At 19.4% G+C, this 27741-nt stretch overlaps 9 protein-coding genes across 9 annotated transcripts; 4 read left to right on the top strand and 5 right to left on the bottom strand.

Moving 5' to 3' along the window:
- Positions 1–732: 732 nt before the first annotated feature.
- Positions 733–1511, top strand: SRAE_2000461200 (Hypothetical protein; the record flags this gene model as incomplete). Its single annotated transcript, XM_024643502.1, has 4 exons — positions 733–855; positions 895–985; positions 1045–1080; positions 1126–1511. 4 exons carry the CDS (start codon positions 733–735, stop codon positions 1509–1511), a joined length of 636 nt encoding a protein of 211 aa, XP_024509165.1.
- Positions 1512–1803: 292 nt separating this feature from the next.
- SRAE_2000461100 (Hypothetical protein) lies at positions 1804–2095 on the top strand (the record flags this gene model as incomplete). Its single annotated transcript, XM_024643501.1, has 2 exons — positions 1804–1869; positions 1916–2095. 2 exons carry the CDS (start codon positions 1804–1806, stop codon positions 2093–2095), a joined length of 246 nt encoding a protein of 81 aa, XP_024509164.1.
- A 1540-nt stretch (positions 2096–3635) lies between these two features.
- Positions 3636–5126, top strand: SRAE_2000461000 (Hypothetical protein; the record flags this gene model as incomplete). The annotated part of the gene is made up of 7 exons (XM_024643500.1): positions 3636–3758; positions 3798–4110; positions 4170–4208; positions 4248–4361; positions 4408–4650; positions 4706–5002; positions 5053–5126. The coding sequence occupies 7 exons, from the start codon at positions 3636–3638 to the stop codon at positions 5124–5126; spliced, it is 1203 nt and encodes a 400-aa protein (XP_024509163.1).
- A 926-nt stretch (positions 5127–6052) lies between these two features.
- On the top strand, positions 6053–6848 carry SRAE_2000460900 (Hypothetical protein; the record flags this gene model as incomplete). The annotated part of the gene is made up of 2 exons (XM_024643499.1): positions 6053–6109; positions 6162–6848. The coding sequence occupies 2 exons, from the start codon at positions 6053–6055 to the stop codon at positions 6846–6848; spliced, it is 744 nt and encodes a 247-aa protein (XP_024509162.1).
- A 741-nt stretch (positions 6849–7589) lies between these two features.
- Positions 7590–8067, bottom strand: SRAE_2000460800 (Hypothetical protein; the record flags this gene model as incomplete). The annotated part of the gene is made up of 2 exons (XM_024643498.1): positions 7590–7780; positions 7821–8067. The coding sequence occupies 2 exons, from the start codon at positions 8065–8067 to the stop codon at positions 7590–7592; spliced, it is 438 nt and encodes a 145-aa protein (XP_024509161.1).
- Positions 8068–8538: 471 nt separating this feature from the next.
- SRAE_2000460700 (Hypothetical protein) lies at positions 8539–14024 on the bottom strand (the record flags this gene model as incomplete). Its single annotated transcript, XM_024643497.1, has 48 exons — positions 8539–8642; positions 8683–8730; positions 8780–8866; positions 8901–8939; positions 8984–9034; positions 9089–9139; positions 9181–9351; positions 9391–9429; positions 9468–9500; positions 9546–9632; positions 9677–9727; positions 9764–9868; positions 9942–10034; positions 10081–10119; positions 10163–10183; positions 10235–10258; positions 10435–10527; positions 10584–10610; positions 10655–10684; positions 10727–10750; positions 10794–10820; positions 10999–11091; positions 11140–11169; positions 11215–11244; positions 11287–11310; positions 11353–11379; positions 11543–11623; positions 11680–11709; positions 11759–11788; positions 11830–11853; positions 11897–11923; positions 12081–12173; positions 12230–12259; positions 12302–12331; positions 12375–12398; positions 12442–12468; positions 12646–12738; positions 12795–12824; positions 12871–12900; positions 12942–12965; positions 13005–13031; positions 13199–13282; positions 13339–13377; positions 13424–13468; positions 13512–13550; positions 13651–13722; positions 13765–13855; positions 13905–14024. 48 exons carry the CDS (start codon positions 14022–14024, stop codon positions 8539–8541), a joined length of 2538 nt encoding a protein of 845 aa, XP_024509160.1.
- Positions 14025–15580: 1556 nt separating this feature from the next.
- On the bottom strand, positions 15581–18925 carry SRAE_2000460600 (Alpha-mannosidase 2x; the record flags this gene model as incomplete). Its single annotated transcript, XM_024643495.1, has 2 exons — positions 15581–18658; positions 18746–18925. The coding sequence occupies 2 exons, from the start codon at positions 18923–18925 to the stop codon at positions 15581–15583; spliced, it is 3258 nt and encodes a 1085-aa protein (XP_024509159.1).
- Positions 18926–21114: 2189 nt separating this feature from the next.
- On the bottom strand, positions 21115–22571 carry SRAE_2000460500 (Hypothetical protein; the record flags this gene model as incomplete). Its single annotated transcript, XM_024643494.1, has 14 exons — positions 21115–21245; positions 21295–21324; positions 21378–21410; positions 21484–21501; positions 21557–21589; positions 21634–21681; positions 21729–21761; positions 21806–21850; positions 21908–21940; positions 21984–22085; positions 22141–22173; positions 22225–22323; positions 22378–22410; positions 22460–22571. The coding sequence occupies 14 exons, from the start codon at positions 22569–22571 to the stop codon at positions 21115–21117; spliced, it is 783 nt and encodes a 260-aa protein (XP_024509158.1).
- A 313-nt stretch (positions 22572–22884) lies between these two features.
- On the bottom strand, positions 22885–24230 carry SRAE_2000460400 (Hypothetical protein; the record flags this gene model as incomplete). Its single annotated transcript, XM_024643493.1, has 7 exons — positions 22885–22937; positions 23054–23110; positions 23154–23624; positions 23684–23710; positions 23756–23785; positions 24038–24074; positions 24114–24230. 7 exons carry the CDS (start codon positions 24228–24230, stop codon positions 22885–22887), a joined length of 792 nt encoding a protein of 263 aa, XP_024509157.1.
- Positions 24231–27741: the final 3511 nt, after the last annotated feature.

Raw genomic sequence — 27741 nt, 5'->3', positions numbered from 1 at the left:
ATATAATGCTTTGGTGTCTATTAGTCAAAATATTTTTATGAACGATTTCTAATGAAATATTAAAGGAATAACATAATGGAAAGTTAACGTTTAGCAGTTTAATTCTTAAAATTAGTTATATAATATATTTTTTAAACTTTATAATTATTATGTAAAGCAAAAAAATATTAATAATATAATTTTTGAATTAGTTATATAATTAATACAATAAATGATTAATAATTTTTTATCATAAATTATTCATTGATGTTTTCAAACATTTTTAAAAACTTTATAGAGAAATATTTTTTTTAATTTAAATAGTACTTTTTATAAATTAAATATTTTAAAAATTATTGTAAATATATTGTTTATTATGAAAATGTTAATTTTAATTTTCCTTTTTTATAAACAAAATATTTACTTAATTATTATTGTAATATAAAAAAATCTTATATTTATTATCAAATAGTAAATAATTAATATTACATTAATATATTTTTAATTTTTCAATGATACTTACAAACTCTAGATTAATTATAATAGTAATTTCAAAAAGTTAAAATATACTTAAATTTATTATTTAAAGTAAAAACAAACATATATATGTTTCATTTAATTTAAATGATAAAAGTGTTATTTTATATATTTTGTACTTTTTATTTAAATAAATAAAGATAGTTTTATATTAGTATATTAAGCAACTTTTTGTAGTAATTTTTTTAAAATATATTTATATATACAGACAACTAAATGATAAAAATTATTATAAATTTGATCGTTGTAATTATTATAAATAATTTATTATCTATTTCTGATGAATATAACATTCGTGAGAATTCACTTATTGATGGAAATAATATTTATCAAAAAGATGCAAGTTTTAAATATTTTTTTTTAACCATCATTTTTTAGGATAATTTATTAATTATTAAAAGAGATAAAAAAAGTTCAAAATCAAAAAAAAAATCAACAACAAAGAAGAAACCTAAGACTACTACTACTGGTAATATATGATTCATTCATTAGAGTTAATACTAATTTCTATTAATTTTCTTATTTTAGAGCCAATTACCTATGATTATTATGATGATGATTCTGGTAATTATATTTATTAAAACTTTCTATATAAAACTTTATTTTTAGATGAAGAAGATTATGCATATTACTCTTCAATTGATCATTATGAGAAATATAATAAAAAAGCTGGAATAATGCATAAGTGTCACATAGAAGCAGTAAAAGAAAGAATTAGAATAGAAAAAGAAGAAAAAGAAGGTTCAAAAAATAAAACTACGACAAATAAACCTAAAGAATCATCAAGTTCTGAAGAGATTATTGATTCTTTTGATTCTAGTTTGACATCAATTGAAAACGATTATTTAGATGACATATTGAAAAATAATAAATACAAATTTGGTTATAAACTTACTATATTAAATCTTAGGTTTAATTTTCACCTTTTTAAAGTACGATATGAATATAATGTAACTCATGGTTTGCCTTTATCAACTTTTATAGATACGTTGTAGAAAAAAAGAATAATCAAGAAACAATAGTGAAAAAAGCAGTCAGTCTTAAGTCTTAATCTTAAGAATGTTGCTGTATAAATAAGGCCACAAATAGGCATAATTTAACTTTCAATATTGTTTTGTTTTATTATTATTTTAAAAAAATTTCTTTATATATATAAATTTGTTCTATAATTATTTTTCTAATTGATGTAACTTATTGTTGTGCTACATTATCCTATAACGAAATGAAATCATGGAAACTATTAAAACATATGATCATTATTTATTTTTCTAATAGCAAAAGCCTATTATGAAGAAGAAATATTTCAAAAAACTATTAAAAAATCACAAAATTCATCTAACTAAACACCCGCAGGTATAAAAAATGATATTAATGTAATTTTTTTTTGATAATATTTAAGGTTTTTAATGATGATTTTTATTATGTTGGAGATTTTAGTAATCAAACTTATTCTTATGAAACTTATGATGAGAATGTTGTTGATTATAATGGTCTGTACGATGAAAAAAATCTTCTAATGGCAAAAAAAAATAAACAAAATCTGAATTTAGTTGTTATGGTGCTGCAGACCAGTATTTAGATCCATATGATGACGATTATTGTGGTAAAATGGGTAAAGATGATTGTCAACCTGATTTTTATTATGATGATGAAGATAACGAAGATTTGGAAGATGATTATTATTACTACATGTTTGAAAAAAATGAAAAAAAATACAGTTTTTCCAACACTTACAAGAAGCATTTTGAAACAAATGCTTCTAAAAGTTAGCTTAAAGATATTTAAAATATAACTCTTATTTTTTTATTTACAACAGCTATTATTAGAAGAGTTTTATCTTTAGTTTTTATTGTTTTTAACATCATTGTGTTCATCGTTTTTGGTTAATATTTTTTATTTTATTTAAAATAAAAAAATATTTAAATAAATAATTATAGTAAAAAAATTTTTTTTATTAAATATAATGATATAACATTTTTTTTTTCAAAATAAAAATTTTAAATAAAGGTGATATTAATATTTATCAAAATTAAATTTTTATTTTAATAAAATAGAAAATAAAATGTTTTTACACAAAATTCTAATGAAATAACAATTAATTTTAAATAATTTTTGTTTTTTAAATTGAATATACATTAACTTTTCATAATGATTATGTTTATTTTATAATTTATTTACTTTTTAAAATGGCATTTTTTAATATTATTTTAAATTTACTTGAATAAGTATAAAAATATATTGTTAAATTTTTTGCTAACAAACAATTTAAAGTTATATATTAATAATAATGATTTTAATTAAAAAAATCGTTGAGAAATTTAACAGCTTAGAATTTTATTAAAAAAAATTAGATTTATGTTAATATATATTTATTAAAAAATAAATAAATTGTTTTCGTGTCTATTAGTAAAAAATATCTTTATGAATAATTTTTGATGAAATATGACAAGAAATAAAATATTTAAAGTTAACATTTTGAAGATTTATTATTAAAAATATTTAAATAATTTTTTTTTCAACATTTTAGTTATTATATAAAATTAATTAATATTAATAATATAAATTGTAAAATGATTGTATTTTTTAATACAATTAATGATTAATAAATTTTATCAAAATTTTTACTGATTTTTTCAAACATTTTAAACAACTTAATAGAGAAATATTTTTTTAATTTAAATAATACTTTTTACAATTTAAATATTTTAATAAATTTTGTAAATATATTATTAATAATAAGAATATTATTTATTTTTCTTTTTTTATTAACTAAAATTTTTTATTTAATTATCATTGTTATGTTAAAAAAATCTTGTATAAATTATCTAAGAGTAAATAATTAACAATACACTATTATAATATTAATATTTTCATAATACTTACTAACTTTAAATTAATTATAGTAGTAATTTTAAAAAGTTAAAAGATATTTTAATCAAAATTTTTTTATTTAAAGTAAAAACAAACATTAATTTGTTTCATTAAATTTAAATGATAAAAGTATTATTTTATATATTTTGTACTTTTTATTTACTTAAAAAAAGCTAGTTTTTTATCAGTATATTAGCTAACTTTTTGTAATTATTTTTTAAAATATATTCATATATACATACATTTAAATGATAAGAACTATTTTAAATTTAATTATCTTAATTATTATTAATAATTTATTATCTATTTCTGATGAATATAAATTTCAAGAAAATTCACTGATTGATGGAAATAATATTTATCAAAAAGATGCACGTTTTAATTATTAGTTTTCTAACATTTATATTTAGGATAATTTATTAATTGTTAAAAGAGATAAAAAAAAAAGTAATAAGAACACGAAATCAAGTTCAAAATCAAAAGAAAAGAAGAAAACTAAGACTACTACTACGATTAGTACTACTACTTTTGAAATTACTACCGTAAATGCTACTATTTTTGATATTGATACAATGAATGATACTATCTTTGATGAAAATATATTGAATTCTACTACTTTTGAGCCTACTACAATGAATAGTAATGCAATGAATACTACATTTGATACTAAAACTATTGATATTACTTTGTTTCAGACTCCAGAAATTTTTACTACTACTATTGGTAACATATTATTCATTGATTGGAGTTATTACAAATTTATTTAAATTTTTATATTTTAGATTCAACCAATTTAAATACTACCGATTATTCTAATAATTGTAATTATAAAAACATTGTATATAAAATTTTATTTATAGATTATCAAACTAATAATGCATATGAGTACAATGACAACAGTCAAAATAATAATATGTATTATAATCAAGAAGAAAATCCAATTTATAATTCGAATTCAAGTGGTTATCAAGCAGGTAATATATATTTTTAGTTTAAAATAACAATTTATAATTATATAAGATGGCAACTATTATGATAACAGTCAAGAAAATAATTACAATGACACTGACACTGACACTGATACCACTATAAATATTTCTAGTACCAAAAAACCTCCGAAAGATAAATCTAAAAATAGGGGAAAAGATAAAGATAAATCTAGTAAGAATAAAAAAAAAAAAGATAATTCCAGTGAGCATGATAGCAATAATAATAATGATGATTATTATACAGAAGATAATTTAAATCCTACAACTACACCAGGTATAAAAATGATGTTAGTGTGACTTTTTTTTTTATAAAATTTTAAATGTTAAAGCTTACTACTATGATGACTCAAACACGGAACCAAATCTTCAAAATGATCAATATAACTATTATGATGATTATCCAAAATCAAATTCTAATTATGATCCTAATACTTATTATGATGAAAAAAAGAATGAAGATGAAGATGAAGATAATGAACAGACTGATGATTATTTTTATGATAATGGTGAAAATAGTAGTGAGAAAATGGAAGACAATTACATGCATTACAGTTACGAAACCAGTAAAGAAGAAACAACTTTCTTTGAAAAGTTTTGTGATATAATGGAAGTTATTTGTGAAAAATGTTGGTTAAAATATATTAAAGCTCTTACTAATAATTATATTAATTTTTAGATGGTTTCAAAAAAGCACACGTTATTCTTACAGTCACTTTTATTGGCAGTATGTTTAAAAGAATGTTTGGTTAATATTTTCTTAGTATATTATTATTAAAATGGTATTAAATATTTATAAAATAAAGTATTTAATATTAGAAAATATTTTTAATAAATATTTTTAGTCAAACATTGTTGATAAAGTAATAATGTTATTTTATTTTTTTTTCTAAAAAAATTTCACTTTAAATTATTAAAAAAAAAAACTTTTTTAAAATGTTTTTTTTATTTATTTTAAAAAATAAATTAAAATATTTTTATTTATTGTGATGTTTATAAATTTTACAATTTTAAGTGTAAAATATACAAATTTAGTTTAAATAAAAATGTTATATCATTTAATTAATCAAATATATATATTGCATTTTTTTTAAAATATGCATGAAAATTTTTTTTTGTGTCTTATTTTTTATTGAAAATGTTTTTATGTAACTATTTAATATGAAAAAAAAAAATTTTTTGTAAAATAAAATAAATTTAATATTTTTTATAAAATGAAAAATTTGATATATTCAATTTTTGATTATTTATTAATTACAATAATTTAGCTGTATGTAAATATATAAAAAATAAATGAAAATAACACATTATGTAGTTTTTTTTTATAGTAATATTTTAATAAAAATTGTATGAATTAATAAGTACTTTAAATTTATAAAATTATTTTTTAAAAAAATCAAATAAAAAGTTTTAGGATGACTAAAGTAATATCAACATATTTTAAACTTTAAAAAAATTATAAAAATAATTTAATTTAATGTACTTTATATATGTAAATTTAAAGTAAAATGTGTTAAAAATGACTAAATTTATTATAAATATTAAAATAAATTATTTTTTTTTTATTTTATTAACACTATTTAAATTTAACAATTTTATTAATATTTTACAATAAAAAAAAATTATAATATTTTATCAGTACAAATTAACAAACCTTTTGTTAATTATTTTTAAAAGTTATGAGAATACAAAAATTATTTTTTCTTATTGTTGCTGGTGTTCCATTATTATATTTTGTATGTTAAATAAGAATAATTAGTAATTATTTATATATATAAACTTATTTAGTATTATACTTTTTTTAATTATTTTTATAATAAAAGATTTGAAAAGATTGAAATTTTTAAAAGAAAAAGTTATGATAATTATAAGGATTATAATAAAATTGTTGAAGATAATAAAAATTTAAGAAAAAATAAATTATTTGGAAAACATGAATATTTTTCTAATGAAAAGTTACATAGTGAATCAGAAGAAAATAGACAAACTAGTAATGAAAATTTTGAAGAATTAAATAAATATGATGAAAGTGACAAAACTGAAAATTATTCTGATAATGAAAAAAATTATGCATTAAAAAAACCATCGTTTGAAAAAGAAAAAAGTCAAGAAAAAAATTTAGATTCTAATGAAATTGAAGATATAAAAAAGTATAATAAAAATTACAAAGATTATTTAAAAGAAAAGGAATCTAGTGAGAATTATGATATGCTAAAACATTTATATAAAGATGGTGAATATAAAAAACACAAAAAATATGATCAAAATGAGTATAAATATGGTGGAAGTAAAGAAGATGAATATTTTATGAATCACGAAACAGATGAAGAAGAAAATCAATCAAAATACTTGAGAAAAGAAAAGAAATACAAAAAAAAACATAGAAATGTTTTTAATTTTGGAGACGATAAGGATACGGATAAAATAATACGTCTTAATAAGAAAAATAAAAAGGAAAAAAAGTGGAATGAATAAGATGCAATATAATAATTATATTAAAAATATACTAAATGAATATATTTAAATGAATTCAAAGTGGACATGAAAAAAATGTCGTAGACGAGTTATAAATGAGTCCTGTAATTAAAGGAATTTTAGATAATCACATAATATAAAAATTTACGTACTTGAAAAAATTTTTTTTAGAAAAAATATTGCTAAATGTACATACAATACAATTTATAAATAATACAAACTAAATTAGAGTAGTTAAATAGAATTAAAAAAATTTTTAACCATACTTTATAATGAGAAACAAATCAGTTGAATTTTTTTAATAATAACATATTTGAAACTTAAATAAATTGTTAGTTTTTTTTAATACTAAAAAATCTATTTTTTTTTATTCTTTTAATACTAAACTACATTTTTTTTACTTTATAAAATATTACAGTAAGCATTTTTAAATTAAATTTTTTTATCGCTAACGTTTTTATGAATATTTATTACTTAGATTTTGAGTAATTATAAAAAATTAAATTTAAAAATGTTATTAAAAGGTAATTAATTAATATTTATAATATAAGTGATCAATAAATATTTATTTGATTAATTTTTAGTATTAAATTTTTATATAAAATAAAAATTTTATGTTTTATTATCATTATTGAGATAATTGAATAATAATTTTTGATGTTTTATTTTTTAATATTTCTAAAAAAAACAGTTATTTTTTAATAAAGCGTTGTTAATTTATTTTAAATTATTTATATTTTTTTATTTTGCTCTTCGACATATGAATTTTTGGTTTGGTAAATATCTTATTAGATCTAAGGTACCAAAGTTAAATGTGACGTTTGTTGGAATACCACGACCAGAAAAATAAACAGGAGGAATTTGTTTGATTGCTTCAATATGACAATTATTTCTTAATACTTTACATCTGTGTATTATCTTCATAACAGGTTCTAATCGTTTTAAATGTAAATACGGCTGGTAAAAACTTACTGATATTTAAATATTTACGCCTATTAAAAATAATTTTGATATTACCATAGTAACAAGGCTTTTGCATATGAAAATAACTAATTATACCAAAAAAAGTTTTTCTTCCAATCAAGATTTGAACATTATTATCTGGTATACCTTTACACATAAATCTTCCAGTAATAGTTGTAATTAAATCAACATGACATCTATAAGATGTGATAGTTTTGGCATACATGAGTAATAAAATAAAAATACTTAAATTCATTGTAATTTTTAAAAGAAAATTTTAAAAATAAGTTAAATTTAACAATGCTAATAAATTATATATTGTCATATTTAAATTAAAAATTATTATTTATATTTGTTTGACACTATGAATAAAATGCAAAAAAACTGTTAATAAAAAAAAACAAATATTATAAATATATCATGTTTTAATAATTTAATAAATAACTATAAATAAAGTAATTTTTTTATCAATGTTATTCATTGTAAATAAAATATATTTTGGCAACAAAAATTAATTATTATTGTAGTAAAAAAACATAAATTTTTTTCATTTGTTAGTTTTTCATTATATTTAATATACAAAATATTGTAAATATTGTATCTAAAATCATATAAAAACTAAGAATCATTTAACTTTTATTGATATAAACTTATTCTTATATGTTAAATATTTATATATATTTAACGATAATAATATTTGTAATTTTTTTTTCTATTGTTCTTATGACTAATAGTAATTACCGCCCATACCGTTACCACCAAAACCTCTATTTTGATTACCATTAAAGCCCATGTTTGGACCATTAAAACTATTAGCTTCAAAGTTCGGCGCTAAAAATTTTATATTAATAAAAATTAAAAGATGACCTACGATATCGTCTTCTGCGTCTGAAAATTCTACGAAAAATGTTTCCTCTTCCTAAAAAACAATAGAAGTAAAAATTGACAAATAATTTAAAATTTCCTACCGGTTTGTCTATTGTATTCCGCTTTCCACATTTTATATTGTGCTTTTTGCAATTTATGTTGTTGTTTAAATGCAAATGGATTCATGCCTAAAATATAGAATTAAAAGTATAATATTGTTACCTGTCATCATTGCCTGTTGCTGCATCATATTTTTCTTCACTAAAATTGAAGGATTAAAAAATAAATGTAAAAAATGGCCTTACTTCTCCTCATTTGCATTCGTTGCATCAGTATACCACCTCCAAGTCCAACAACTAAAAAATAGTTAAATTGTAAAATAAAAAATTTTTCAATCAAAATTTACTTACGCATTCCACCTCCCATCTGAACCATTGGATTACTAAAAAATTTTGCAATTCCTAGAAAATATATTTCAACAAACTAATTAATTAAATATTACCACTTGGTTTATTATGTTGTTGAAAATTGTTCATATTTCCCCCCATAGGACCCATATTTGCGTTAGGACCCATAGGAGCCATATTGCCATTTCCCATATTACCCATATTACCCATATTACCATTTCCCATATTACCATTTCCTGTATTACCGTTTAACTTGTTAGTATAATCTAAAAAATCTTATTATTAAAAAGTAAATAATTAATTACCTTCCATATTCATAGGTTTTCCATCATCCTCAATGGGACCTAAATAATAATAAATTTTAAACATAATAATTTTTTACCAGGATAATAATTCGAATTCATTTTTGGATTATCTGGAAATAAAAATAAGTTATATGATAATATTTAATTAATATTACCATAATTGTCATCTTGTACATCATCATTATTATTATTATTATTGTTATTCCTATTGTTATTCCTATTGTTGTTATTATTATTATGATCTGTAAAAGCAATAACATAATAAAATACCTAATTTTTTTGTTACTTCTATCATCATTATTATCAAAGCTGTTGTCATCAGACGGATTCTCTTCACCTGAAAAAATTTTAAAATACTTATTAAATAACTTACTATTGGGCGCACCTTCATTTGAATCATTTTGTTCATTGCTGTTACTTCCATTATTATTACTATTATTATCTTCATCTCCTTCTATTCCTTCTTCTTCTTCTTCAACTAAAAAAACAAAATATTTTTAATTAAAAAGTAATTGGTAACCAATGATTGTCCGTAACATTATAAAATTTACCTTTTTTTTTCTTTTTTTGATTTGATTTTTTTGGCTTTCCTTTTTTTTTTGGTTTTCCTTTTTTTTTTCCTTTTACTTCCTCTTCTTCTGAGTCTTAAGTTTAATAAAAGATTAATAATTAAATTAGATAAATAGATACCTTTTATATTCTGATTTGAATCTCCACCAAAAATATCATCTACAAAGAATGAAATACAATATTTAAAGTAAAATTATCTTACCATTAAGATCATTATCTCCATCTAAGAAAATTCAGCAAAAATAAATAATATTAAAATTATTTCTTTAATTACCTCCAGGAAATTCATTTCCATCATCTGAAATATGTAATTTAGAAAAGGTTTTAAAAATATATAGTGAATATAGTTATGAGATAAACATTTTTTGAATAAAATCAAACTATTCTTCTTTTTTTCTGTCATTTTCGTCTAATAAATTATAATAGTTTTATATTTTCTATCTCAAATAGAAAACTACTATTTATTATTATTACCTTTTGGTTCACTATTTTCTATAGAATTATCTGTCGCTTTTGAAGATTTCTTTTTATTCTTTTTGTTTCCTTTACCACCTTTGCCTTTCGGTTCTTAAACAAATTAATGTAAAATAGTTAAATGTTTTAATTATTTAAACTGAAATTACTTTTATTTTTTTTTGAATCTTTATCTTCTGAAAAATATAAATGTAATTTGAATTATAACCCATTAGTTCACCCGTAATGGTATTATTATCATCAAAAGGATCTTAACAAAATTTAATATTATTAAAACAATTGTCTAAATCACCTGCACTAGGATATTCATCATTATCTAAAGCAAATTAATTTTTAAAATATAAAAAAATTAAACAAACTTGGATCAAAATTTGTGCCTGATAAATCTGAAAAATGAATTCAAAAATTTTTAACAATAATAATAAATGATAATAAAAACAAAAGTTATTGAATCTTATAAATCAATTTAATCTATTTGCCCTTTTTTTATCTCATGTCTAATCTAAAACTTAACTTTTTTTCTATTTTTGTCAAACTTTTATAATTGTCAACTAATTTTATTACCTCCTAATCCTAAATTATCTAAATCTTTTCCAGTCCCTTTTGCTGGTTTCTTTCCATCTTTATTTTTTCCTTTATTATCCTTGCCTGATGATTCTTAAACAAAAAAATGCCAAATAATTAAATTTTTAAAATTTTAATTACCTTTGTTTTTTTTTTTAGAGCCTTCTTCTTCTGAAAAAATATAAATGCAATTTTAATAATAAACTTTAAACTTACCACCAATATTATTATTATCATCTAAAGAATCTTAACAAAGTTAAATATTATTAAAACTACTATTTAAATCACCTAAATTAGAAATATTTTCATAATCTAAAACAAATTAATTTTGAAAGTAGGAAAAAATAAACCAACTTTGATCTAAATTTTCGTCTGGAGGACCTAAAAAATAAAAAAAATTTTTAGCAACATTTATGAAATATAATAAAAGTAAAGTTAATAAATCTTATAAGTCTATTTGTCTTTTTTTATCTCATTTTTTAACTAATACTAAAATTTTTTCTATTTTTGTCTAATTTTAATAATTATTAACTAATTTTATTACCTTCAGATTCAAGAGAATTTATAACATTTTTGTTCGTTTTTGAAGATTTATTTTTTTCCTTCTTATCCTTGCTTTTTGTTTCTTAAACAATTTAAACAAAAATTATTAAATCTTTTAGTTATCATTATTATAATTACTTTTAGATTTTCCTTTAGAATCATTTTCTTCTTCAAAACCAGATAAGAGTTTAATTTTAGTAGTAAGCTTTTAACTTACCATCAATTTCATTACCACTACCATAAGGATCTTAAAAAATAAAATTTATATTTAAAACCTTTTTTTATTACCTTCCAAAGGATCATAATTTTTATCTGAAATAATTTTAGGTTTAAATGTAGACAAAAACAAAGCAACTTTCATCAGGATTTAAATCCGGTAAACCTAGAAAGTAAATTTAGAAAAAGATTTAAGCATATAAAAGAAAAAAATTATGAGGTAAAAAAAAAACTATTTTTTATTTAATGTCATTTCTGTCTAACTAAATTAGAATAGTTTTTATTTTCTACCTAGACTTTAAATTATTATTTATAACTCTTACCATTTATTTCACTATTTTCTGTAGAATCACCAGGTATTTCTGTGGGTTTCTTTTTTTCTTTTTTCTTTTTATTGCTATTGTTGTCTTTTGACTCTTAAAAAATTTAATAAAAAATAGCTTAATGTTTTGATTATTAAATTTTTAATTACTTTTGTTTTTTTTTTTAGAACCTTCTTCTTCTGAAAATATAAATGTAATTTAAATTATAAGCATTAATTTACCTTCAATTTCATTATTTCCACCAAAAGGATCTTAACAAAAATTTTATATTTTTAAAATTATTGTTTTAGTCACCTAAAGTAGGAATATAATCATCTCCTGGAACAAATTAATTCTTAGAGTAGAAAAAAAATAAACCAACCTTCATTGTATGTTGGATTTGGTAATTCTGAAAATTAAAATTAAAAATTTTAACAATATAAATATATGATAATAAAAGCAAAAGTTTTGAATCTTTTTAAATCAATTAAATCTATCTGTCTTTTTTTATCTCATGTCTAAACTAATATTAAAAGTTTTTTCTATTCCGTCTAATTTTTTATAATTGTTTTACTAATTTTATTACCATCTAATCCGTTATCATCTAAAGGTCTTTCAGTCGTTGTAGTCGTTTTCTTTTTTTTTGTAGTCTTTTTCTTACTACCCTTGCCGTTTGGTTCTTAAATAAGGTAATGTAAAATAGTTAAATGTTTTAGTTATTAAAACTAAAATTACTTTTATTTACTTTTTTAATAACCTCATTATCTGAAAAAAATATAAATGCAATTTTAATTATAAAAAACTAATTTACCTTCGTTGCTTTTGTTTCCTTCCAAAGAATCTTAACAAAATAAATATTATTTAATTTTTTGTTTTAATCACCTGTGTTAAAATCATTTCCACCATCTAAAACAAATTAATTTTGAATAAAAAAAATAAACCAACCTTGTCCTAATTTTTCATTTGCTAAATCTAAAAAATGAAAATAAAAAAAATTTTAACAACATTAATAAATGAAAATAAAAGCAAAAGTTGTTAAATCTTATAAATCAAATAAATCTATTTGCTTTTTTTTTCTCATGTTTAAACTAATACTAAACTTTTTTCTTATTTTAATAATTATTTACAAATTTTATTACCTTCAGAATCAAGAGAATTTTTCAAATCCTTGTCTTTGTCTGATCCACCTTTTTTCTTATTCGTACTATCTTTGCCTTTTGGTTCTTAAACAAAATAATGTAAAATAGTTAAATGTATTGATTATTAAAATTCTAATTACTTTTAGCTGTTTTTTTAGTAGTTTTAGTTGTTTCATCTTCTAAACATTATATTAATGCAATTGAAACAATTAAATATTAATTTACCAGTTTCAAATGGATTGTAATCGTTCAAACCATTTGTTTCATTATCTAAAACAAATTTATTCATAGCAGTAAGCACTAATAAACTAACAATTTGACAAATCAAAACCATTTTCACCAAAATCACCTTCTATAATAATTTAGTAAAATTCATTTTTCATAATACATTAATTGCTTGAGAAATTACCTAAATCTTCAAAAATTTAAGTGTTATAAAGCACAATATTTACCTAAACCTTCTAAATTTTGACCATTTTCACTAGATCCAAAAGGATTATCATTTTCTGAACTTTTCGGTTTATCTTAATAATGTTTAATATATTTTATAACATTAAATAAATTACCTGTTGTAGTTGGTTTGGATTTTTTTTTACTACGTTTTACACGACTTATTTCATTTAATTCTTGAAAGACATCTCTTTTAACTAATGAATTCTGAAAAATATATTTAATAATATTGTCAATTATATTATATTTATCATACTATTTCAAAATTTGTATTTGTTAAAAATTTTAAAATCTCTTCATTAATATCATGTTCTCTCGTGATATATATTAGAATAAATAAAATAATTAAATTTATAACAAAATTTATTAGATTCATAATTTTAGATAGTGAAAGTTATAATTTGATACATAACTATTTATAGCAAATTACAATTTTTAAAATCATCAAAAATTAAAATTAATTGATTTATATTAGCAAATAAAACAATTTTTATATTGACAATTATACTTTTATAAATCTATCTCATACAATTATTAAAACAAATTAAAAAATTATATAATTTATTAGAAATGTAATCATGATACGTTTTTCAATTTAAATATTACATTTAATACATAAAAATAGTGTTTAATAAGTTATCTTCAAAATAAAATTAATGTGTATTCATTCATTTAGTTTATTTTGTTTAAAATAATTGTAATTCAACAAATGAACTAGACATGACGTTATTGAAAACTAATAAACAATTATATCAAGACATAATTTTTTTTTAAAATTATTTTATCATTATGATTTATACATATTGTTTATTAAAAGTTGAAAATAAGTTAAATAAATTATTTAAAATATTATTAATTTAAATATTGAGGTAAAATTTTTAAAGTTTTTTTTAAATTAAATATATGCAAATGTTTTTTAAAAAATGTTATTAATAAAAAATTTATTTTGTAATATTATATACCAAATAATGACTTCTGTCAAAGTTTTTTTAATAGTGTAGCATAAAAAATTATAAATTCTTATTTGCAAAGATGAAAAAAGTTATATTATTTATCAAAAAATTTTATTAATATAGTATTTTTTAGAATCAGTAAACTTTTTCAATTTATTTAAAATTTAAAATATTTTATGTTAAAAATTTTTTTTAAAATTGTAATTAAGCATGTTATGTGATATGAAATGTAATTCATGTTCACTCAATATTAAACTATTCTATTTTTTTAGTTAGTAAATGTTTTTTTATAATTTTTTATTTAATTTTAGTACATAATAAAAATAAAGTTTAATTTATTTTTCTACCATTAAATATTTTTTTATTATGTTTAAAGCACCATTTCTGTTAATTATTACGTTGCAATCTGTGTATTCTTTTATTTGTATATTGATTAAAATTATAAAAATAAAATTGATAAATTATATATGATAATATACAATAATTTTGTTTAAAAAAGTTAAAATTATTAAAAAATAAAATATTTAGATATACATGTTTATGATATTTATAAAAGGTGATAAATAGTTACAGTAATACAATTTTTTTTTCAATAATAAACTATTTAATGATTGATTTACAGTAATATTTATGTTAAACTTTTTTTGTTATTCTATTTATTTATTTTTAAAATATTTTTTATTTTATTCTATAAAAATTTGTACATAAATGATTATATAATTATTTTAATTTATTATAAATTTATTAATATTTAATATTTAATGCACATATTTTTTTTTTAATATTATTTCAAATATTTTAGTATAAATATAATTTTATATATATATTTTTTTTTATATTTTATTAAAAATAATTTAAATATTAATTAAAAATTGGATATTAAAAATATGTTTTTACTATTTAATTTATATAAAAAAATATTTAAAAACATAATAATTAAGACTATTAAAACAAAACAAAAATTTTTGAAATATTTACTCTAAGAAAAGTCAACTTTTAATGTTTTAAGTTCCATTGGTTTAATATTAATATATCCACTTTTAGTATATTCTTTTGATTCATATAACATTGTTAAAGATGTCTTTTGATATAATGCAATAAATTTATCAATAAAATATTCACTCATATTAATTTCACCATTTTTAATATATATTTTGCCTGATAAATTATCACCTACACGATTATCATAAGCAATATTTTGTAATATCAAAGCAGCACTTTTTAATGGTTTTCTCCTAACTCTTTCATATTCATTATCTGGTAAACCACCTTTACCATAATTTTCTGGAGATGTTAATGTTCTTAAAGTTACTATATGTATATTATGTGGTAATTCATTTTTAAGTATTGACAATTTATAATCCATATCTGTAATAGTTTTATCGATTTCCATTTGAATTAAATTATATTGTAACATTTGATTTGCAAGAAAAGCATTAGCTGATAAATATCCGGTAACAAATGAATTATCAAATTTTTCATTTTCAAATTGATTAAATTTATTGACATCTTCAACTAAAATTCTAAATTTACTTCTTGTTGCTAAATTATCTGTAACTCCTTGTTCAAGACCTCTAAAATCATCAAAGAAATGTTTTCTATCTAAAATAACTTCTACACTACCTTCTTCTTGACTACTACAACCTAATGGTTGATTACTTAATACTGTTAATCTTGTTTTATTATCTTGAATAAAAATTGTTGATGGCATAGGATAAAAATTTCCTTGTATTGGTAATTTATTTAATCTTTTTCTTTTAATTATTTGATATCCATTTAAATCAGTATAAAAAACATTTTTATTTTTTATCATAAATTTTTTACCCATTTTATTTGTTTTTATTTTCATTGCTATTTCAGTTTCTACTTGATCATCAATATTAATTATATTATATATATCTATATAATGTGGTGATGTTATTTTTGTTTCAATTGATTGAACTAAATTATATTTTTTTGGTCCATTAATAACAACTTTTTGATATAATATTCCTTTTGATATTATATATGAATTGTCAAGAGCATTTAATGGTATAGATGGACCATCAGGACTAAAAAGATATGCTCCAGAATTTGTTGATACAGTAGTTTCTTTATAATATTCATAATTTACTGATACAGGTAAATTATTTATTGATATAATATATCCTGTTTTTGTATTAATTTTTAATCCATGTATCTCACTAACTATAAATTTGTCATCATATTTCTTATAATCTATTGATTCATAATTAACAAATATATCATTTGTTAAAATATTTTTTTTTGAAGTATAAATTTTTGCTATATTAGGCATATTTCCTACTATTTCAGGTGTAGTTAATTTAAAAATTTTAACTTCTAAAGCTTTAAATGAAGTAATAAAACAAAGTTTATATGATTTATTTGTTATTATTAAATTTCCATTTTTCTTTTTAATTGTTGGATGAATTTCTTGATTTTTAATATCTATTCCTTCAATAATAAATAATTTTTGACCACTTATTTTTGTACATATAATTTCTTTATCTATATTTCTTGTATGAGGATTGAATACAAGAATATTTTTTTTAATATTAAATTTTCGTATTCTTGTCATTTTTACAGGATTATTAACTTTTTTTAATACTGATATTTGTGATATATTAAAAATTTGTTTTGTCATATCATATTGAATACATTTTTCAATAATTGAATAACAATTTTGTATTGCTTTAAATAATTTTTTTCCATAATCAAGAACAACATGATCTCTAGCTGTTCCAGTTACACCATCATGATGTTGAAATAATGATAAAGCTCTCCTTGCATATACTAATTTATTATAATCAACAAATTTTAAAAATTGATTCATTTCATAAAAATTTGTTTTTCCTAATACAATTGAATAAATAATTTCTGCAGATCTTAAATAATCTATTAAATTTCTATCGAAACGTTTATAAAATGGTCTTGAAGTATAATATCCACTCCAATAATCTTCATCTCTATCAGCATATGTAAAAAAATCACCTGTAATGATAGGAATACGAATATTATCTTTACTAATACTTTTATCATTAGCATTAAAGTAATCATTTAATGTACCAAATTGAACATTCATATTTAATTCTGGTGAATTATTAATTTTTTCTATAATAATTTTATAATTTTCATATACACTTTCCCATTCTTCTCGTAATTTAAATGTAAAATCAGCACCAAGTGGTACAAAAATATTAGGACCTCTAAATAATAATGATTTTTTTCTAAATTGATCTGCAATATTTTTAGCATCTTGTTCAATAACTTCTTTACCACCATTTTTATAGTATAAAGCATTAGTATATTGATTAAAATCAAACATACTACAAACATATCTATCAGGTCCACATGTATCAGTAGATGTATAACTACCATATGGTAAAATATGAGTAAATATATCAGTTTTATTTGATTCATTAATATGTCCACCACTCCATAATTGTCTCCATTGAAATTCAAATAATTTTCTTATAGCAAAATAATGTTTAACTAAATAATGTACTCTTTGTATTGCCATATGTTTAAAACCTGATTCTTTAATAATATATGCCATTGTTGGTGATAAACCAAATGGATCTATAGACCAATGATTTTTTGGTATATATTGTAAATTATTTTTAAGAAATTCATGTCCTTCAAATAATTGAACTATTTGTGAAAAAAAATGACTATTTGCCTCATCAGTCATTACCCATCCACCAGTTAAAATTTCTAATTTTTCATTATCTAATAATCTTTTAACTTTTTGTCTATTTAATAATGATAATGTTGAATAAAATAATTCAAAAAATGACATCTCAACATATACAAATTTCATCTTATTTTTTTTTGATAAATAATTTAACATACCATATAATATTCTTGAAACATCATCATTATAATATTCTTCAAATGTTTTTAACCATCCAGGATCATCATGTGTATGTGGTATTAAAAAAACATTAATTTTTCTCATATCTTTTTTATTTTTAGTATCATATGTTACATCAAAATAATTTTTTTTTCCTAATGAATAATATTTTTCAAAATGTATATTGGAATAAACTTTTAACATCTATATTAATACATAATTATTTTAAAAAAAAAAAATTAATAAATTTATTAATATATATATATATATATAAATTTTTTTTTAAATTACCTGTTCATCATCTTGAGGTTTAAAATAATATTTGGTTAATATAAAATCATTATTAGTTGATGGTAAATAAAAAGCTAAATAAAAGTATACAAAAATAAATGTACCAACAGTTATTATTGTTAAGCGTTTCTTAAATCGTCTTGCATGTAATGAATTAAAATTTATACATTGATATCTCATACTTATATCTATAAATAATTTTCTTATGTGTTTTTGAAAGATTTATTTTTATTTATAGGTATATTTTTTTCCATCAAAATGTGTTATCAAATGAAACGTTTACTCTTAAATATATACTTTTTATATTAATATTATTAAATTATATCAATATTAAAATATTAACATTTTAGAAAAAAAAATATAAATTTATAAATTTCAATAATAGAAATTATTTTTTTTTTTATAATATATAAATAAACTTTGGATTATGTATTAAAATGTAACAAAATAAAATGTACTATGAAATTATAAAAAATTTAAATAAAAAAATTTTAAAAATATAATTTCAAAAAAAATAATTTATGTATTTAAAAAAAAAAGAAAGTTATACATTATAAGGATAGAAGAATAAAAAGTGTAATAAGTTATTAAATAGTTTTAAATAATTATTTAACATACAAAATAATTAGTAAATTGTACTAATGTATGTTTTCTAAATAGTAAAAGATAAAAATTAGTAAAAAATATTGTTGAGAATAAGTAAAATAATTAAATATAATTTTTTAACCACACTTTTAATTTTTCAAATTAATAATATTTTACAATAATAATAATAAAATAAATACTTTAACACATATAAAGTTAGATTAAATATTATTTTTATTATAGTAAAAAATTTTAACTAATTATTTTTTTTTCTACACTTTATTAGTTTTTAAAAAATTAAAATTAACTTTTAAATGTTACAATAAAATTTAAAAAAAAAACAGAATAAACAAATTAAACTTAAATAAAAGAAATAATGATAAATAAAAAGAATTTTTTTTAACATATTTGAGTATATTGATAACTACACTTCACTACAATTTTACTTATATCCATTTTTATAAAATAACAAAGTAAAAAAAAGTTTATTTTAATAAAAATCAATTAAAATAATAAAAATGTGTGATATATGACATTTTAAATTTCTATTTATTTTATTGCAAGTAAATATTAAAATAACTATTTATAATTTTTTTTAAATTTATTATATACATATATTTTAATATACTTTTATCAGTAATTTTTCAAATAAAATTTATTTTTTAAAAAAATTTATATGATTTTTAATTTATAATAAATTATGCCAATAATTCAACAATATACATATGTAAAATATATTTGTACATAATAAGACAATAATATTAAAATCAGTATGTTATTTGGTTTATTAATTATTTTTTTTTATACATGTTGTCGCTTTTTTTTTAAATAAATGTTTTAATTAATATAATATTTTATATTTAATTGTATATATAAAAAATTATTTATTTCAAGGATTATATTAAGTGTAAAAAATCATAGGATAATCAACATGCATAATATGTTATAATTAAATATTTGGATATCTCAACATATTTAATATTTTAATTTTGTTTTTTTTTCTTACATCAATGATTGCTTCATAAAATGTTAAAAGTTTTATTTATTAAAGTTTCTTTTAAAATTTTTTACTAAAATAAAATTATTATAATTTATAAAGATAAATTATTTTTTTACTATAGTTTTAAAATAAACTAAAATTTAAAAATACATTAATGTTGAAATGAAGTTATTACTGAGAAAAATTTAAAATACCTGACAAATTAATACATATTGTATTTATTTATGTTTTATAGATTGCTGAATTATTAATAAATAATTTTGTCAAATTAAAAAAAAATTTTTTTTTTTAATATTATTATTAAACGTAAAAATCAACTATGTTTAAATATATTTAATTGCTTACATATAACAATAACAACTGAAAAACATGTATAATAGCATAAAATTTTATATTGAAAAATTTATATTATTAATTGGTATTGTTATAATTTTTTATTCTGTAAAAAAAATTTTAATACAATCATAAATTTTTATTTCTTTATTTTTTTAAAATAAAGCATAATTTTTTAAAAAAAATTACATAACTAAATACATTTTTATAGTTTTTTTTTATATTAAGAAATATAATATTCAATCAAGTTTAAATATTTATTTCATTATTTGTAAAAAAAAATTGTCAAAGAATAAACATTTCTCCATAGTACGCAAATAGTTGTAATAGAAATGAATTATTTTAAAAAATTATGTAATTTTATTTATTCATTATTTTGATATGACAGAAATTTTTCATTCTTTTTTTTTCATGTTAAAGCAATATATAAACCATTTGATTAGTAAAAAGTTTAACGTCCAAATCTTGGTAATTTAAAACCTTTAAAGCCTTTAAAAAGATTTCCAAAGAAGGAAGTTTTAGGAGCTCCGAGACCTTTTCCACCAAGCTTAAAACCGCCAAATTTACTACTACTACCAAAACCTAAAAAATATGTAAAAAAAAAAAATTTATTATTTTTTAAATTTTTTACCTTTAAAACTGCCAAGTTTACTACTACCACCTATATATATTAAAATATATATTAAATTAAAAGTTATAGAATTATTTTCAAACCTTTGAATTTACTACGAAAACTGCCAAATGAACCTAAAAAATATATGTTAAAAAAATATTTTTTTAAATGATTTTTTATTTCGTCTTCTACTTGAACTACCAAAACCTTTTGATCTTCTGCCACCTATATATATTAAAATATATATTTAATTTCTAATTCATAAAAATTATTTTCAAACCTTTAAATCTTTGACGCATTCTGCCAAATAAACCTAAACAATATATGTTAAAAATTTTTTTTTAAATAATTTTTTACCTGGTCGTCCGCCTTGACCACCTGGACCCATGCCACCACGAGGACCACCTATACATATTAAAGTATATATTTAATTTTCAATTTTATTCTCAAACCTCTAAATCTTTGACGCAATCTGCCAAAGAAACCTAAAAAATATATGTTAAAAATATTTTTTAAAATAATTTTTTACCTGGACGTCCGCCTTGACCACCAGGACCCATGCCACCACGACCACCTATACATATTTAAAAATATATATTTAATTTCTAATTTATAAAAATTATTTTCAAACCTCCAAATCTTTGACGCATTCTGGCAAAGAAGCCTGAAAAATATATGTTAAAAATTATTTTTAAAAAGATTTTTACCTGGTTGTTTGCCTTGAGCACCAGGAGCACTAGGACCCATATGACCCCCACCAGGACCACCTGCACCCATAGGGCCATTAGGACCATTCGCTTTATTACCACCTATACATATTTAAAATATATATTTAAATTCAAATTTATAAATATATTTTCAAACCTCCGAATTTTTGACGCACTTTGGAAAGGAAACCTAAAAAATATATATATTTAATTATTTTTTATTTTTAAAATAATTTTTTACCTTGTTTTTTGCCTTGACCATCAGGACCCATAGCACCTTTAGAACCACCAGATTTCATAGAACCACCAGAACCATTAGCACCATTTGCTTTTTTGTTACCTATATGTATAATAAAATATATATAATTTTTAATTTATAGCATTATTTTTAAACCTCCGAATTTTTCTTTGATTTTGGAAAAGCGACCTAAAAAAATATGTAAAAAAAATCTTGTATTTTTAAAATAATGTTTTACCTTTTTTCTTTTCTTTCACGTCAGAACCACCTGAACCTTCAGAACCACTAGATTTACCAGCAGCTCCAGCAGCACCAACAGCACCAGCAGCACCGACAGCATCAGAAGCCATAGAACCATCAGAACCAGATGAAGCTTTGTCGCCTAAATGTATTAAAATATATATTAAATTTTTAATTTATAATATTATTTTCATACCATTCGGTTTTTGACCTGTTTTGTTCATGTCACCAAAAAAATAATTTAAATTTTTAAAAATAATTTTCTACCTGCATTTTTATTATCATTTGTGCCAACACCTTTATTATCTCCATCTAAAAATATTTTTTAAAAAAAATATATCTCTTCTTGAAAAAATTGAGGTATTTACCATTATTATTTTTACCTAAAATTATTAATAGTAAAAAAATTTGTTAAATAATAGGTTAATAATTACCATTCGCATTATTTGGTTGTCCCTTATTATCATCATCAAAATCTAAAATATTTTTTTTAATGTTATTTAATTATTAAATATTATGCAAGTTTAAAAAAGCATTCTTTCAAAAAGAAGTGAAATTAATTGTAAGGTGAAAACAAAATAAATCAATTTACCATTATTGTTGCCCGCTTGATTATTCATCATGCCTCCTGCCGCTGGAGCCATCATACCTATATCACTTATTTATTATTTACCTATGTTTTTAAACTTTACCAGCACCCATTCCCATACCACCCATACCCATTCCCATCATTCCCATACCACCCATACCCATTCCCATCATTCCCATACCACCCATACCCATACCCATACCACCTCCATACATACCACCTCCATACATGCCGCCACCCATACCACCCATACCACCAGCACCCATACCACCATATCCTCCGTACCCACCACCTTGGTAAGCACCACCACCTTGGTAACCAGCACCTCCTCCTCCTCCTTGCATACCACCTTTTCCTCCTTTCATACCACCACCACCTCCTCCATTTTGCATACCATAATCATATTGCATTTTTGATGATTGAGGAGATGAACTCTTTTTTGATTTAGATGATGATTTCATACTAGATGATGATTTCATGCTAGATGATGAACCGGGAGGTGGATTATTAGCATAATTGTCATACATTTGTTTATAATTCATATATTGTGGATATGCATTTTTGCCTAATTTATCTTAAATTATATAAAATTGTTATAAATGTATCATTTTAAAATAACCATTTCTACCATACCTTTACTTGATTTCGATTTACTATTGCCTTAAAAACATTATTTTACATTATATAGGGTTTCAATAATTTTACCACTTGATTTATCCTTTGAATCATTATGTCCTTAAATATATTAAAATGAATTATTTTTTTCATTTATTAATATTTTAATGTATAAATATATAATTTATTTAGTACATTACTAATTTTACGATTAAATGATTATAAAACCTTACGCTTATCATAATTCTTACTTAGTAATACATTGTTTCAAAAATTTAAAACTAAATTTATATTATTATTTAAAAAGCCTCATAATATTTTCAAAATAATTTTATTTCTTGTGTCTTCTTGCTTAAAATTCATGAAAGTTACCTTTTGGATTGTTCATTTGACCTGGATTATTATAATCCTTAAAATATAACTAAAAATTAATTTATTTCATTCTTACATCCATATAATCCGGATAAGTCTGTTGTTGCTTTTGACATTGTACTACATTTATAAAAAAAAGCGTAATTACATTATAGAGTAAATTTATGTGTAATAAAAATATTATAATTTTCATTTTAACTGTGAAATAATAGGTAATACTGCCATATATAAAAAAGTTAAAGTTTACTAAAAGGACAGACAAATTATTAAAAAAAAAACAAACTATAATTTTAACAAAACTTTATATGACAATTATTAAAAAACAAATATTATTTTATTAAATGATATATTATAGTAATTGTATTAAAAAATTATGATTGTTTTAACTTAGCAAAATGTGGCAATAATATTTGAATTTTTTTCAGCGCCAAAAACAAATCTGAGTTATTTTCATAATATTTTTAAATTAAAAATTCATTTAATAAAAAAAAATAAATTTTTAAAGTACAATAAATTATAGTATATAAATTATGAGAAACATGCTTATTTATAAAATTTTTTTTTATGTAATTTTAAAATACTGTAAATAAATTCGTTCGCTATAATTATGACATAGAAAACTACTCCACTGAGTAGATTCACACTTTTCTGAGTAATAATAAAAATTTTAATAAATATTGTTTTTAAATAATAATTATTCAAGAATTTTTTTTATATTAATTATATATATAGATAATTTACTTTTGTAGAAAATTAAACACTGATAGCTTAGTATTTAAAGTCAAATTGTCATTTGTGGATGACAAAATTGACAATATTATTTGCAGGTAATATTTTCTAGAAAATATAAAAAAAATATAATTGTACTGTTTTTTTTTAATTTTTTTGTTTTTGTACTTATTTATTGATTATTTTTTTTATATTAAAACTAATGGTTGAAGAATACTAGTAATTTATAAAAAAAATATTATCATATTTTCTTAAAAAAAAATACTAATATTTTTATTTTTGTAAACAACAATGTTTTGAATACGGTTAGCATTGTCACTTATAGATGACATTAAGTTTCTAAACTTTGAAACATTGTCAACTGTATGTAACATTTACATTTTGAGTAATATGGTACAATGTATAAGTTTTATTTTATTTTAAGACAGGAGTAGATAGTAGGTGTAGATTCTAAAAGTTATATGATTATGAAAAAAGAGATCAAGAATTTGAAACTCTTAACTTTGTTTTTTTTTGTTTTTATTTCAATTTTCTTTTCAAGTCATTTTTTTGACATTGAACAATTTTTTAGCTTATGTAGATCGGAATTTACCGACATTTGAAATGACACTAATGACCTAATTTATAATTTGCTAAAAAATAGTAGCCATGACACATTTATAAAATATTATATTATATGTAATTATTAAGTTTAAAAAAACTGATAAACTTAATATTTATATATTAAATTTAATGACATGTTAAAATTTTAATTAATTAAACAATTATATCTTTAAGATAAAAAATATTAGACACTTTGTAAATAAATAAATTTTAAATAATATACTTTACAAAAGTGATAAACATCATATTAATGTTGAAATTATATTGTTATTCTAAATAATTTTAGATTATTAAAAAATATTCATATTTATTTAAAAAATTATTTTGAACGATGTTTGATTTAATGGATTTTTTTCTCTCTTACTATTCGAATATTCACAGCCATTTATTTTATGAACTCTGTATCTTTTACCAAACTTTGATTCATCTATTTCTACCATAATTCCAGGTCTTCAACTAATCATCTCTGACAACTTCACAGAATCTACAAGAAACTAATGTATGAAGTGATTTAGCAACACTGCAACGACTGAAGAGATTTTACAATGGATTTTTTTAGTTCTTTAAATTTGTTCAATTAAGAAAGAATAAAAAAATTATTTTGTTCAAAGAAAGTTTTTTTTGATTAAAAAAACTTTTTTTTCTAACAGAACTTTGAAATCTGCATGATTTTTGAAAACAGTGAAATTTCTGTTCTAACGTAAACATCAAAGATTCATATTTTTAAACTTATTTTTAAGATGGGAAAATATTTCATTTACAAAAAGAAATTTTCTAAAAAGTTCAGAAATTAAAAATAATTTTATGACTTGAAAAATTGATAAGATATCATAAGTTTCAGTAATTTTGTTATAAGATTTAAATTTAAAAAAAAAATTTAATTTTTAAAATTATTTTTATTTTAAAAATATAAATTAAATTTAACATGGTTTACTTTTTAAAAATATTATTTTTGTTTTAATAATTTTAATTTTTTTGTGAAATAAAATTTTTTTATTATATTGTTAACACTTAACATTGTATCAATTTCAAAATATATAAATTTTTTTATTTTCGACCGTTTATTTACTTAATTTAATTTTAATGTTTTACTAAAAATAGAAAAGTACAAGAAAAATTATTGTCTGTTTATAAATTCTAATTATTTTATGACTATAAAAATTTTTTCTATAATTGTTCACTAAATAAATTTTTCTTCTTTTTTTCTTTTTATTTTTACTTAGAAATAGCCTTTTTACCTAAAAATATTTTTATAAATGTGTAAATAACATGCATATAAAATCAAACTTATGTTTAGAATCCATTTTCAGTTCTCTTTAATTGTTATCATTTAGAAATAATTCATTCTGAAACTATACAATGATAATATATTTACTATTTCTATTAATTGCAACTAGCTTAATTTTATTCTTTAAATTTGTAGATTTATTTGGTAAATCTTCGTTTAAGAAAAGTTCGAGAATCTTACTTATTATAATATATTACTAGTATTTTTACCACTTCTATCTAAATTAAAAATAATAATTAAAACTTTTATCATTTTTATTATATTTAATTTTATTACCATTTTTAACGTTGTTTTTGCCATTACTTTTTTCTAAGCTCATTGTCATCTTAAAAAGTATCTTAAAATATCTATAATTTAAAAGTAATACATTAGGTAAATTATTTTGGTACTTTTTTTGGCATATCAAGGTTGGCAATTACCATAATTATCAAAGTCATAAATAATAAAATAAATAAATTAATATTTCTTTTAGTAAAATCACTACCCATGTTGTTATCATTTTTTTTTCAGATATGATATTAAACATACCGCCCATAACTCTTATCAATATTTTTTTATTGTTAAAAAAAATTTTTCATACCACCATATCCTTTCATTCTTCTTACTCTTAAAAGATATGCTTAAGTTTTAATATTGTAAGATAATAAATTAATGTACTTATATCTGAAAAATTTCTTGCCAAACTACTAAAGATTTCTAAAAAAATTACTCAAGTTTCATTTTTTGAATTTTTTTCTTTCTTATCATTACTTTTTATCATCCATGTTCCACCATCTTTTGACAATTTTTGTTAAATCATCGGATGAATTATTATAATCTAAATTATTATTTTTTTTAAAATCACTTGATTTTTGTAATATCTTCTTTTTTTACCATGATGTTTTTTGCCTAAAAAAATTTTTATACAAAATAAATATTGTGAAGTCTTATTTTTGTTAATTAGTTTAAAAATGAGTTTATTAAAATTCAAAATTAAAAAAAATTTTTTTTAATTATATGTTGAATAAATATTTGTTTCTTATTTTTTGTTATATTTAAAAGTAAAAATTATAAAAGCAAAAACAAATTTTATATATTAATAAAA

This window comes from Strongyloides ratti, assembly GCF_001040885.1.
Source record: "Strongyloides ratti genome assembly S_ratti_ED321, chromosome : 2".
Lineage (NCBI taxonomy): Eukaryota > Metazoa > Nematoda > Chromadorea > Rhabditida > Strongyloididae > Strongyloides > Strongyloides ratti.
This window is presented reverse-complemented; position numbering and strand designations above follow the sequence as displayed.